General features: G+C 35.9%; 1 protein-coding gene across 16 annotated transcripts; it reads right to left on the bottom strand.

Moving 5' to 3' along the window:
* Nucleotides 1-489: 489 nt before the first annotated feature.
* Nucleotides 490-3,368, bottom strand: LOC136230386 (187-kDa microtubule-associated protein AIR9-like). 16 transcript variants are annotated; one of them, XR_010689367.1, is made up of 5 exons: nucleotides 2,905-3,368; nucleotides 2,388-2,428; nucleotides 2,099-2,261; nucleotides 1,863-1,997; nucleotides 492-874 (listed from the first exon to the last, which is right to left on the bottom strand). XR_010689367.1 is itself a non-coding variant. In XM_066019445.1 (4 exons), the coding sequence occupies exons 1-3, from the start codon at nucleotides 2,969-2,971 to the stop codon at nucleotides 1,911-1,913; spliced, it is 459 nt and encodes a 152-aa protein (XP_065875517.1). In that variant the 5' UTR covers nucleotides 2,972-3,368; the 3' UTR covers nucleotides 490-874; nucleotides 1,863-1,910. The 16 variants fall into 16 exon arrangements, 9 of the variants coding, with proteins under 9 accessions (XP_065875517.1, XP_065875516.1, XP_065875521.1 ...); XR_010689366.1 differs by having other exon boundaries at nucleotides 492-882; XR_010689364.1 differs by lacking the exon at nucleotides 492-874 and adding an exon at nucleotides 882-1,097.
* Nucleotides 3,369-15,386: the final 12,018 nt, after the last annotated feature.

The raw sequence follows: 15,386 nt of genomic DNA on the forward strand, positions 1-15,386 counted from the left end.
ATCACCGACGACGACAATCCGTCGGTAATGGACGTATTTGTGTCGGTGATCATTATCACCGACGGAATTCCGACAGATCCACTTGTGTCGGCGTTGACCTCGTAGGTAAGCAGTTGCGAGAAATTTTTACCGACACAAAAATATCACCGACACATTCTTTAGTAGGCGTTATGTGTCGGAAATGCCTACTACTTTTAGTAGGTGACCTGTGTCGGAGATCCCGAGAACATCACCGACCCATGTGTGTCGGTGAACTATTTTTCAGAATATTTATTTAAATACATTACCGACACATAATGCGACAGAAATGCGTCGGAAATTGTAAATTATTTCAAATTAATTTTGTGTTTAGGTTATTTGGATTGAAGGAAACTCATATATATATAAATACATATCATACAAAAACTAAAACACAAATCAAAAGATATTCTAGAAAAAACAATTATATCTACAAGAAATGCAACTATAACACTAAACAAAATATAGAAAAATTACACATTAAGTCCAACCTAAAGCTAGAAATCTGATAAATCTGATTAGTAAAAATTATAAAAGCTCTCACCAGTGACAATAGAAAATACAACTAAGGTCACTATATTGTTATTCAACTCATAGAGGTCATACCCAGCATAGTCTTTGATAATAGAAAATACTTGGTAGCTTTAAACTATTACAAAATACATTAAAACATATATGCTATTGTTCTAAATAAAAATTGAACTAACAATAATTTTTAATACATGGAAACCATCTGCTGCATTTTTTGAGAATTTTGGCAATACATGAATCCTCATGGGCACAAATTGATCAATTATGTCATTGAGATTGTTAACTGACCCATGACAAGTGAGATGCATCCAAAAGAAACCATTGTCTGCATATCTAAGAAGTATGAAACTTTAGCAAGTGTATTAGCAAAATCAGAGCAGTCATATGAAACAGAAAATCCAAGGTCATTGTATATTATAATACAAATTCAGAAAATCAAATGTTCAAAACTTTTGGTGCTTATCATAGAAGAATGTTCCTCTTTGACACACACCAACAACTGCCTCTTAATATCTTGATAACTCCATTTGTTTGCTCTCTAACATCTCCTATAGTTAATTATGACATGGATTAGCAAAAAAATGTATGCTTATAGTTAATTAGGATATGGACTAGCAAAAAATTGTCAAGTGCAATGTCAAAATAAAAAATTATATAGAAGCAGACCAAACAAACATATTATAAGAATATATTAGATCCAATGTAGAATATTTCAAGTTGAAGTAAACAGATCAACATTTATTTTTAGCATCTTCACATCAGAGCAAGATTGAAAACCAAATAAATTGGGAAAGAAAGATAATGATAGTTTGCAAGTGTATAATAGAAAATCTGGAAATAAAGCAGCAGTCTCAACATATGTTGGCTCACTTGACCATCCAAACACATAAGTGACAATGCATTCACATCTCAAGCATCTCCAAGTGTCCTCGAACCGAACCTTGTAAGAGCGTGAACAATATAAAGATAAAGGTTCAAAGAAGTCTTTATCCCCTATTACCGATTAACAAAACCTGAAGCATTATAGTGTTAAATATAATGGAATTGATAAGAACTTGTATAAAACATGATCAATTTCTATCTCATTATGTAAAGCCAAGCTTTCAAATGAAAGCATGCATCTAATTATCATGCATCTCATTTACCAATTAGCCAAAGGCAATTACACTAATTCAAATACAACTGGGGAAACTCCCCAAGAGATGCATCAATAAGAACAGGACACTCTTCCAGTTTAGAAGATGATGGAACAGTTATTACTTTAAAACATTTAATTAAACCATGCCTTAATTTCTTAAAAAAATGCAATTCACCTTTGATATTTATCCTTCTTATACTTGCTCCAAACAGACTGTTGAGTTTCACTTTGTGGTATTACTTTCAACTGAAGTGAGTATATCACCTTCTATTGCCTTTCCAGTAAGAGCAAACATCTCCAATTTTGGAAGCTGTACAGAAAACCAAATGTCCGGTCCAACATAAATAGTAGCCATTACAAGATAATAATTTCCATAGAGAAAAATGATAGTTTGCAAGTGTAATAAAAGACCTGGAAATATAGCAGCAGTCTCAGCATATTCTGGCTCACTTGACCTTCCAAACACTTCTGTGACAATGCATTCACATCTCAAGCTTCTGCCAATCTCCTCTAACCGGACCTTATAAGAGCAGGAAAGATATGAAGGTAAAGGCTCAAAAGAGTATCTGTCCCCCTATTATTGATGAACATAACATGAAGCATTATAGTGTTAAATAATGGAATCGATAAGAACAATCTAATAGAATAATCCAAAGTATCGAATCACTCAATGAAGAACATGAAAAATAAAGTAAGCAACCTGAGATGTAGGTGTTGTAGGTTGAGGAATACGATTCCCATCTGAAGCAATAAAATAAAAACACAAAGCCACAAAATAACAATTGTAATATTAAGGGAATACTTGTTCAAATGATATATTTTTAATATAAATAAATGTAAAAATCAGGAAATAACAATTATTACACGACTTGGTCAAGAGATCCAAACTCAACATCATGACATTGTAGTATATCAACATAGTCTAACAGCAGCTTCGTCAAATTCCCATCAATATTATGTTTTCCACATACTCTGTCAATACTAAAATTAAAACCCTCAACATAAAATAATTTACTCCTTACATGTATAAACAAATCCATATATGTTCCAATATATATAGGTACATAGATCCAAGACTCCAACTTCCAAATCATTGACAATTATTCATGATGCTAAATAACATGTCACTCAAATTCTCAACTTCATACAATTGCATCTTCAAATCATAAAAAATACCCTTACAACCAAACTCCCAGAAAAAGGCAAAAGAAGAATACCAGAGAGTAGAGCACTCGCCGTTGGAAATAAGAAATAAAGGTGCTTGGTCCGTTGATACTCGTACATGTGTGCTTTGAATGAAAAAAAATTCTTACTCTGTCGAGTAAGCCATTAGGTGTTTGAAGAGCTCGACTAAAAGGAAAGCAACAAACCAAGAGATCTCATTCCTTCTATAACTTTTAACATACGACAAAGGCTTCCCCAAACCGGCCTTCAAGGACATATCCTCGGGATCCCTATAAGGGCCTTTTTCACCCACCAGCCTTCACTTACCGACGTAGCGTGAGGATTTAACCAGAAGATGTAAAAGTGAGAAGCTAAAGAAGCATGCAGCCATGGAAATGAGTGGTCATCGGAGATGAAAGCTGAACTGGTAAAGGTCGGCCAAATATTAGGTTAGGAACTGATATGTAGAGATGAAGACAAGAGGGTCGGCGGAACAGATGAAGAGGAAGCGGGCTAGGGTTCGTGAATGAGGAGGGAGAGTTAAAAGAGGCTTTTATACCTCATAGTTTTATTTTGGCACAATACCTACTTTACTCCCTAAACTAAGGCTTCAAAATCAATTAGAACCTTAAATTATCAAAATAATCAATCAATTGAGACCTAATCGAAAGTCATTAGGTTGAACAGTTTCAAACCCTCTTCCTCAAATCCATTTTGAACCAACATAAATATTATTACAGTCTATATTGAATAAATGGACCGCATCAGAATTACTACTAATTATATTTTTATTTCTTAATTACTTTTTTTTTAGTTTTTAATTAATTTTTTAATTTATACGAAAAAGATGGACAAATGCTAATGGTTAATTTTTGGGTTAAAGTGTAAAAATACCCTTTAACGTTTACATCCAGGAACAATTTTACCCCTAACGTCTAAAATGGTGCAATTTTACCTCTAATTTGGCAGGCAGTGTATTTTACCTCTAACATTGATAAGTTTGGTCGATTTCAGACATTATTATAAAATCTAGATATTTTATTTTGCACCAATTGTATATCCATTTGTTTAAAAAAAATCATATTTTCTATTATTTAATAATAGAATTAAAAATTAATATTTATAAATTCGATAAAATATTTCAATTTTTTGTGTAACGCGTACAAAAGACAGTACACTTTGAATTATTTCTCAAATTGAACCAACTTGACAACGTTAGAAGTAAAATTTCTCTTGGTTGCCAACGTTAGAAATAAAATTGCACAATTTTAGAGGTTAGGGGTAAATTGCTCATGGCTACATATGTTAGGGGGTATTTTTGCACATTATCTCTTAATTTTTTAATTTATATTAAATGAACTAATAATTATATTTTAACATATTTTTATTTCTGAATTATTTTTTAATTTATATATATTTTAAGTTAAATATGTGCAAAAGAAAAAAAAATATATACATAATTTTTTTTTAATTTAAGCTCCTACACATTTTATTATCGGTGATTAATCTCATGTGTCGGTGATATCACCGACACTAAAAATCACCTACTAAAGGTGTTGGTATTTGGGGCGGGAATAATCCCGCCAAAAGTCCCCTACACATTCTGTAAATGCGTAGGTCAATGTGTAGGTGATTTCCAAAGCATATTTTTTGTCGGTCTTCTGTCGGTGATTCCTACACAAAAAATTTCGTCGGTCGATTGTGTCGGTGATTCCCATATAGGGAAGGTTAATATCTCCTCGAAAGGAAATATTAAGCACCCCCAAAATCGTCCGGTGAACCCACCGGTCTCCTACTTAGCATTTCTAAATACAATCAGGCTATTAATAACTCTTTTAAGCTTTTTAAATTCGTTTTGAATATGATTTGTTTGAAAAAATCATCTTTTCGTGTCATATTACATAGTTGTATACAAAAGAAAACAAACAATAAAATATTACAATCCCAAAAGCAATGATATAGGTGCAAAATTAAATACAATTACATCCGGGCATTCCCGGGTCTTCAATCCGTCCAAAACAATATCCTCACATACTCATATCCACCAAAATAAAATGTTAGAAAGAAATAACATAACTATATAATTAATTATGGTGTAAAAATGGGCAAAGGACTAAACTGAATAAACTTAAAAAGTTTATTTAGGGACTCAATTGCAAGAAAGTGAAAAATTTTAAATTAAGGACCAAAGTGAATAAAATATAAAGTATCAAAATAGGGACTAGAATGAATAAAATAAAAAGTTCTAAATTATGGACTAAAATGAATAAAATAAAAGTTATTAGGTTAGAAATAAAAATAAATAGAAAAGAAAGATTTATTATAACTATTGGTGTCTGAACGATCGTAAGATAAAATTTATATCGAGTTAATTCGTTTATCCCAAATCATTGTTATGAACAAAAAGAACCAATTAGATCAATAATATTAACTTGTAATATTATTAATATCAGATTCAAAAATAAAAGTATAAAAAAGCAGATTAATTGAAATAAAGAAAAAAAGCTCAAAACAAATGATTTAACTGGTAAATCATTGCTTTAGGGTTAAATTAAATCAATTTAGGGATCAAATATATACAGAAAATATATTTGATAGCCTATTGACAATAAAAAATCAACAATGAAAAATAAAATCAGAAAGGAGGAGAACAATCTATATTTCAGAGTACCAAATATAAAATAATAGACAGGATTTTTCCCTCAGAAACCTTTACCTAGGTTGTGGGATGATTGAAAAAATCACAAATAATGGAACACGGATGATGAACGCAAAAAACTAGAATTTATTCAGAGTGATTTGGTAGAATTTCAGCTATCTATCAGTGTATTTTCGTCCTATTTTCGTCCTCCTTAAAACTAATTCAAGAGCTGCTATTTATAGGCTTAAATTAGGGTTCAGGGTTGAAGTTGTAATTATTTAAATATGACAGGGGTTAATAGGGAATTTACTCAACCTTTCTGAAAAATTGCAGAAAGAAGGAACAAAAGGGGAGAGTAGGGCTGACGTGCACCAGTCCTAACGCACGTTTGCCACGTGTCAGCACGTGGCTGGCGCGCCAATCACGCGCCGACACGTGGCGCCCTCCTACTTGCACATCTCAGTTCTGTTTCGGTCCAAATATGCCTCTAACGATCTCCGATTTTGACGATTCTTGTTTCGTTGGACTCGTTTCGACGAGACGGATATTTTTGTACTGAAAATGACCCGAACTAAGGTTATTATCCATTTTACTTCAAGTTTCACTTAAAAACTTCAACTAGTCACAGATTCTTCGTTAGACCTCCGAATTGATCCTGGAAAGGTGCATTATGACACTCTCGGGGAATACGAGTCACTAAGATATCCAAAAGTTCTATTTGTTACTCTAAAAATTTGGTTTTGAATCGAAAAGAGTTGACTTTGACTTTCTAACGAGTGATTTTTTCGTGATCCATTTCTGATCATATTTCCAATCATCTTTAAAAGGTTTTCATCACAGGGCTACGACTCCAGTGTCAACAGTTGCCCCTACTTTATCATGCATTGTGAGTTGTGTGCATTTTTAGAAAACTGAATTCAAAGTAGATGTTTTGAGAAAAAACAGTTTTTGCCCCTACTTTAGAGATGTAGAAAGAAAATGTGTGTAATAGAACAAAGTATGATAAAGTAAATACTCATCTGGAGTTAGAGGATGTTGTGATTGATTCATCGATCCAGTCTCTTAAACGACTGGGAGCAAATGGATATCTGATTATTGATCTCTTCAGCGGTCTCAGATTGTAGGTCTCTTCAACGACCTGTTATTATGGATCTCTTGAACGATCTTTCATTTGTAGGTCTTTTCAACGACCCATGGTTGTGGATCTCTTGTGTGATCCTAGATTGTAGGTCTCTTCAACGACCTGTGGTTGTGGATCTCTTCAACGATCCTGGATTGTTGGTCTCTTCAACGACCTGTGGTTGTGGATCTCTTCAATGATCCTGGATTATAGGTCTCTTCAACGACCTATTGTGGCTGTGGATCTCTTCAACGATCCTGGATTATTGGTCTCTTCAATGACCGGTTGTGGTTGATCACTTCAGTGATCTAAGATTGTAGGTGTCTTCAACGACCTGTTGTGGCTGTGGATCTCTTCAACGATCCTGGATTATTGGTCTCTTCAATGACCGGTTGTGGTTGATCACTTCAGCGATCTTAGATTGTAGGTGTCTTCAACGACCTGTGTTTGTGGATGTCTTCAACGATCCTGGGTTGTAGGTCTCTTCAACAACCTGTAGTTGTGGATGTCTTCAACGATCCTGGGTTGTAGTTGTCTTCAATGACCTGTAGTTGCGGATGTCTTCAACGATCCTGGGTTGTAGGTGTCTTCAACGACCTGTAGTTGCGGATGTCTTCAACGATCCTGGGTTGTAGGTGTCTTCAACGACCTATAGTTGCGGATGTCTTCAACAATCCTGGATTGTAGGTGTCTTCAACGACCTGTAGTTGTGGATGTCTTCAACGATCCTGGGTTGTAGGTGTCTTCAACGACCTGTAGTTGCAGATGTCTTCAACGATCCTGAGTTGTAGGTGTCTTCAATGACCTATAGTTGCGGATGTCTTCAACGATCCTGGGTTATAGGTGTCTTCAAAGACCTGTCCCAAAAGTTGATTATTCTTGTCAAATAATCCACTTGTGAGCTACAAAACCCCACTCTCCCTTCAGGAGCCATTTGGCTTTGTTGAATAATTGATGATAATTTTTTCTGTGACCCAACTCTTCCTTCGGAAGCCATTTGATCTGCAGAGGACAAAACCCCACTCTCCCTTCAGGAGCCATCTGGCCTTGTTGAATTGATGATAATTTTTTCCTGTGACCCAACTCTTCCTTCGGAAGCCATTTGATCTGCAAAGGACAAAACCCCACTCTCCCTTCAGGAGCCATCTGGCCCTGTTTAATTGATGATAATCTTTTCTGCGACCCAACTCTTCCTTCGGAAGCCATCTGATCTACAGAGGACAAAACCCCACTCTCCCTTCAAGAGCCATCTGTCCTTATTTAATTGATGATAATCTTTTCTGCGACCCAACTCTTCCTTCGGAAGCCATTTGATCTGCAGAGGACAAAACCCCACTCTCCCTTCAGGAGCCATCTGGCCTTGTTGAATTGATGATAACTTTTTTCTGTGACCCAACTCTTCCTTCGGAAGCCATCTGATCTGCAAAGGACAAAACCCCACTCTCCCTTCAAGAGCCATATGGCCTTGTTTAATTGATGATAATCTTTTCTGTGACCCAACTCTTCCTTCAGACGCCATCTGATCTGCAGAAGACAAAACCCCACTCTCCCTTCGGGAGCCATCTGGCTTTGTTGAATTGATTTGAATTCTTCTTGTGGGCTGACTCCTTCTTTAGGCCGCTATTGAGAAATTTCTCTGTCTGTTGACAATTCTGTTGTTTTGCTTAGGACTAAATTTTCTCATTCAATGCCCCTGGATTCTCTTGCTTCAGAAGATGTTGTTTTGGTGACGATCCCTGGAATTTCAGGTATTCCCTGTAATAAAGCAAGATGCCCATTTTCTCGTAGAGTTGACATCAAATCAAATGACAAATGTGTAGTGATGCGTATGTAGCCTAATGTATGCATGTATGAATGTAAGCATGTGTGTGTGAATGAATGTGTGTGGTAGACGTGCATTCTACTCTGTGTTGTTACATTGGTACATGTGTGAAGATTATGCATGAATGGATGAAATGATTTCATAGATTCTCTTTTCTAGACTTGAGAGATGGGGCATCTTTAGGATCAATGGATGATGTTTTGACGATATGACCCAGTTTGTGAGAGCTTATACTGTATGCAAATGATGCTGATAGATAAGTCTGACATGAGAAGTTCTGGGGGCAAGATTTCAGCTTGATGAGGATAGATAGGTCTGACATGAGAAGCTCTAGAGGCAAGGTCTCTGTTTGATGAGGCTCATATATTTTTTTCAGGAAGTGTTGATATGTTCGTTTTTTCCCTAATTTTTGCCTGAGTCGCCCTTTTCGGGTTTTCAACTCAGTGGGATCTCTCTGTTGTTCTCTATCTCTCCTTTTGCCTGAACTGCCCATATGGGTTTTCAATTAAGCTTTTTAACATCTCACAATTTTTCTCTATCTCTCCTTTTGCCTGGACTGCCTCTTTTGAGGTTTTCAATCCAACATTTTTTTTTCTTTATTTTCATGGATGCAAGAGAAATTGGGTATTTTGAAGTCTATGGACCCAAGAGTCATTTTTGTTGATTTCCATACTTAGCATCGAAGATGAGTTGGGGCTCAGTCTTTTGATCAATGGAGAAGCCTTCTGAATGGGCTGACGGGTGATCAGGTCATGCAGATGTACCCTTGATGAAGATTGCAGCTTGAGTGCTGACCAGAGGTTCATGTGGATGCCCGTGAAAAACTTGAGGTGAGGCCTCATTTGCGTTTATATTGTGGAACACCACCGTTGGGAGTGAACCATTGTCACTCACTATGCTGATTCATCTGTGTATACAGATGAGGAGTGAAGAACTCGATATATTCCTCAGTTTGTACCAGAGTTCACTACTCTAGATGATTATAAACGAAAGATGCTTCTGTCAAAGTCGGCTCTTGAGAGGACAACGGAGGAGTAGAGAGACCAAGCTTCAGGAAGTATAGAGATGGAGGAGTAGTCTTTTTTACTCAAATCTTATTTATCTGATTTTTTTTTTGAAAATTCTCTTGAGGTGAGATATCTATTGATTCAAACATTTCATCGTATACACAACTTCTGACTATTCAACTCAAACAAAACACTTAGCAAATATACATTGAATTGTTTATTGCTCAGATTCCTAACCACTGTTACTGAAGCGTGCCCTTTCAGGTTTTCACATTTCAGCTATTTTATTTCCTCACTTTTGTTCCCGGAATTTTCAAATGAATGCCTTTTATGGGTTTTCACTCATTGGGGAAGTCCTTTATTACTGCATAGGTCGTCCTTTGCAGATTTTCAACCTATCGGGATTTTTTTTTTCATTTTTTCATTTTTTTGTATTATTTCTTTATGAGAAGGATTTCTTGGCTTCACTAAGGGTGATTGTCTTCCTAAAATTGTGGTAGTCCCTGTCTTCACTTAACTGCACTCTTGATCTTGGCCATGGACTTCCATGTTGGATATGAACTTTCTGAGAACATGATTGATTGAGGGTGATCGTCTTCCTAAACTTGTGGTCATCCTTGTCTTCACTTAACTGCACTCTTGATCTTAGCTTGAAATTTTCATGTTAGATATGAACTACTAAGAGCATGATTGATAGACTCCAAATTTTCTTCCTGGACTAAAGTGAGCTTTTCTTGAAGGCTTGATTAGCCACTTGTGTAGCACTATTGATTTTTTTTTCACCTTGAAGCCACTTAGTTGACTGTGTTGGCTTTTAATCTCATTCGAATTCTGTGGGATATTTTTCCAAGATGGCTTTGGATGGTTTCATCTTCATTTTTTATTGCTAGACTTTGCCCCTGAATTTTTCTGGCACCTTCTTTGTAGTCTTGGATTATCACATCATGGATTTGGATCGTGTCATTCCTCATGGAATAAGGTCATTCGTCATCTATGGATCGGTTTCCTCTTCATGCTTCAATCTGAATGGTGTATCCATGTAAATGTGTCCTTTTTGGAATTAGAGATGACCTTTCTCACTGAAATCTTAGTGCTTGAGACCAATATGATTTCGGCTTACTATCCTCTTCTTCTCCTCTTCTTTATTAAGCTCTGTCAATTGTTGCTTAACCTTCTTTGTGTGCAAGTAGGTTAGAACTCTTTACTTGATGAATTTAGGTCTGGCTTATCGCTGCAAAGCCAAGGAAACCCTTCTCATGATTTATTTTATTTATTCACTCCATTAATTTTCTCTCTTCAGTGGTTAAGTTCTGAGCAATAAGTATATTTTTGAGACTTTCGCCCGTGCCATGATAACAAAGGAAGTGTTTCAAATGAGCGAATGTCAAATGCTGATATGTGGTGCAGATGAGAATGTACAAAATTATCAATATCGCAAAAAAAAATAATTTTATTGAAATTAAAAGAGTAATTCATGATGTCTTATTGAACAAAAACAAAGATAAAAGATAAAGACTAAAAATGCAATCCTCCATTCTCATGTTGCTTCAAGGAGCTTTAGGTGCCTCTGCTTCATTAGTGTCCTCAATCTCGAGAACTTCTTCTTCAGCTCCTTCTGGTTCATTACGGAGTATCTTTATTCAATGCACTACTGAAGGATTCAACTACGAGAAGAATCTGGATCACTTATCTCTCCCGCATCAATGAGATCTTGAATCTCATGCTTCAGCCTAGTACAATCATTTGTCTCATGACCATGTTGTTGGTGGAAATGGCAGTATCCCATACATTTAGCTCGAACAGAGGCTAAAGCATCACTAACTGGCAAGGGATGGAGCAAATTAAGCCTTTGTAGCCTCTCGAACACTTCAGACAATGGCTGAGTAAAAGTGGAGAATTTCCTTTTCACTTTAACCGGCTGAGGGTATGATGGCGGGTAAACAACTTTATTAAACCTACTGCCCCAATTGGGTGGAACTTGTTGTTGTTGAAAAGTAGGTAGATGTGAGGCAGGTCTTTGTGGAGTGAATGTTGATGGGGCAGACTGCGGTATGAACTGGAAGATAGGCTCCAAACTAGCAGCTTTGGGGGTCTCAATAATCAGCGACTCATTCAGGGTCTCTCAGATCAACTTTTTTAGCTCAGTATTGAATTCAATGGAAGCAAGAATATCAGGGAGGACTTGCTTAATTGTTTCTCGGAGGTCAGGATCTCTTACTGTTCCTTTGGGGCTCTGAGCATCCTTCCTTGATTCCCCAACTCGACTAGCTGCTTCATTGGTCACATCATTCTCAGAAGCCATTTGGATGTTAAGAGCATTCTTGAACTCAAGAGATAGGAGACACTTCACTAAGCTCTTTTGCACTTTGCTCTCAAGATTATGGTCTAAATCACTAGATTGGGCCATGACTGTGATCTAAACATGGAAAAGGAAGATATGCATAAGTGAGACATTCTAGACATTGTGAATTTAGATGATTTAATGCATGTACAAGCTGAATGTCAGACCTACCTATTTATGCGTTCTACAAATGGATGTATGATTTATGCATGATTTGTGGTGTGTGTGTTTTTTTTACAGAAAGAAAGAAAAAGAAAACAAAACCAAACAAACAGTTAGTGATAGCACACATAACATGTATCACAACATTATTCCTTCCAACCTTATTCCTCCCATACACGTATTGGTTCAGGTCCTTTCCTAGGATTTTTGGTTTTGGTTCGTTTTGCATCAACTGGGGATGCACGAAACCGATGACATGCATAACTCTCAAAGCAATGTAAATCAATCATCATACAAGGTTGGCCCTTAGTTCACCTTTAGGATAGACCATATCAGTTTTTTTAGGTCACATGGGACCATGGGATACGACGTGGGCTATCTTATCGGTTAGGGTCTTGTTTAGGACAAACTATACCAATTTAGTCTATAGAATTCACCCATTTCAACATTTGGAGTTTTAAGTCTCCTTAGGGTGATTTCCAAAACTTGGATATAGCAAAGGTCGTCTTAGACAAGTCGATGTCTTTTAAAATAGGTCATGTCAGCTTTATTTCGAAAGTACCCTTAAGATAGAGTTGAAATCTCTATTGGGGTTTTCTCTCGTTTAAAGTATGACACGTACTACCTTTAAATGACATGTTCATTTCATTTACTATAGGTTATACCAACCTTGATCTCCACTACCATTTTGATTTGAAAGAGGTAGAAAACTCTTTTGAGTAAATGGAGACTTCGGGTGTAGTACACACTATATTAAAAGACACGAAACCCTATTCTTTTGACATAGATTATAACAAACTGAAATTTCAATTCTAACATGACATGACTTGAACAAAAGATGTCAAAGTGGTCTTTGAATCATGATTCATACCAACCTTAGATTTCATTTTTCCCTTTTTGACACAAGAGGTAAAATCTCTTTTAGGAATGTGAAACTTTTGGGTCTAGTATAAGTCATGGTTAAAGAGACTACTTAGTTTCTTTAGAAGAAGTCATACCAGATTAGAATTTTGCTCCTTCTATTGGGTTTGAAGAAAAGAGGTAAAATCTCTACGAAAGAGCTATGAAATTTTAGGTATGTTATAAGTTATAACAAAAGACAAACAAAGGCCAAAATACAATGGAAAATCAAATCATTATTAGGGTCATGCTTTATCCCAGGGAAAGTAACTAAAGCCATTACATGAGGTTTGGTTGAGACATTGGGACCATTGCAAAATGATCAAACTATTCCTTTCGAATGGAGTTAGAATAGTCCAAAACTTTTTACAAGGGGGCATTGACACTAGGTAATCTCCAAGTATCGAATGGATCTTGAAGCACTTTCGTGAGAATTGCCCAAAAGGGTTTTCTTGATGCAAATGCTATCCAAACTTAAAAGAGAGTAAGAATAGTTCCAAGTGTACAGAAGAAATTGCTTTTCGGAATCAACTTCTCTGCATCCCCAGCAGAGTCGCCACTGTAGACGAAGCCTACCTCGCGAGCTTTCACCCACGGGAGGTCCGCCATGACTACTACGGTGCTGTTTGGACTCGAGGTCCACTAGAGAAGACGACTAGCTCGGCAGGGCCGGTGTCGGAGAAAGAGTCGCCACCTAGATTTTAGGTCCGAGAATGTTACTGAGATTCCTTGCGGGAAGCAAGTGGGTTCGAGAAGTTAGGTACGCTTGGGGAAGGTTAATATCTCCTCGAAAGGAAATATTAAGCACCCCCAAAATCACCCGGTGAACCCACCAGCCTCCTACTTAGCATTTCTAAATACAATCAGGCTATTAATAACTCTTTTAAGCTTTTTAAATTCGTTTTGAATATGATTTGTTTGAAAAAATCATCTTTTCGTGTCATATTACATAGTTGTATACAAAAGAAAACAAACAACAAAATATTACAATCCCAAAAGCAATGATATAGGTGCAAAATTAAATACAATTACATCCGGGCATTCCCGGGTCTTCAATCCACTCCAAAACAATATCCTCACATACTCATATCCACCAAAATAAAATGTTAGAAAGAAATAACATAACTATATAATTAATTATGGTGTAAAAATGGGCAAAGGACTAAACTGAATAAACTTAAAAAGTTTATTTAGGGACTCAATTGCAAGAAAGTGGAAAATTTTAAATTAAGGACCAAAGTGAATAAAATATAAAGTATCAAAATAGGGACTAGAATGAATAAAATAAAAAGTTCTAAATTATGGACTAAAATGAATAAAATAAAAGTTATTAGGTTAGAAATAAAAATAAATAGAAAAGAAAGATTTATTATAACTATTAGTGTCTGAACGAACGTGAGATAAAATTTATATCGAGTTAATTCGTTTATCCCAAATCATTGTTATGAACAAAAAGAAGCAATTAGATCAATAATATTAACTTGTAATATTATTAAAATCAGATTCAAAAATAAAAGTATAAAAAAGCAGATTAATTGAAATAAAGAAAAAAAAGCTCAAAACAAATGATTTAACTGGTAAATCATTGCTTTAGAGTTAAATTAAATCAATTTAGGGATCAAATATATACAGAAAATATATTTGATAGCCTATTGACGATAAAAAATCAACAATGAAAAATAAAATCTGAAAGGAGGAGAACAATCTATATTTCAGAGTACCAAATATAAAATAATAGACAGAATTTGTCCCTCAGAAACCTTTACCTAGGTTGTGAGATGATTGGAAAAATCACAAATAATGGAACACGGATGATGAACGCAAAAAACTAGAATTTATTCAGAGTGATTTGGTAGAATTTCGGCTATCCATCAGTGTATTTTCGTCCTCCTTAAAACTGATTCAAGAGCTGCTATTTATAGGCTTAAATTAGGGTTCAGGGTTGAAGTTGTAATTACTTAAATATGACAGGGGTTAAAAGGGAATTTATTCAACCTTTTTGAAAAATTGCGGAAAGAAGGAACAAAAGGGGAGAGTAGGGCTGAGACGCACGTCTGCCACGTGTCAGCGCGTCTGGCGCCCAATCACGCGTCGACACGTGGCGCCCTCCTACCTGCACCTCTCAGTTCTGTTTCGGTCCAAATATGCCTCTAACGATCTCTGATTTTGACGATTCTTGTTTCGTTGGACTCGTTTCGACGAGACGGATATTTTTATATCTAATAGTCTAAAGCTGAAAATGACCGAACTAAGGTTATTATCCATTTTACTTCAAGTTTCACTTAAAAACTTCAACTAGTCACAGATTCTTCGTTAGACCTCCGAATTGATCCTGGAAAGGTGCATTATGACACTCTCGGGGAATACGACTCACTAAGATATCCAAAAGTTCTATTTGTTACTCTAAAAATTTGGTTTTGAATGGAAAAGGGTTGACTTTGACTTTCTAACGAGGGATTTTTCCGTGATTCATTTCTGATCATATTTTCAATCATCTTTAAAAGGTTTTCATCACAGGGCTACGACTCCAGTGTCTACAACT

This window comes from Euphorbia lathyris, chromosome 5 (genome assembly GCF_963576675.1).
Source record: "Euphorbia lathyris chromosome 5, ddEupLath1.1, whole genome shotgun sequence".
In the NCBI taxonomy this organism is placed as follows: Eukaryota; Viridiplantae; Streptophyta; class Magnoliopsida; order Malpighiales; family Euphorbiaceae; genus Euphorbia; species Euphorbia lathyris.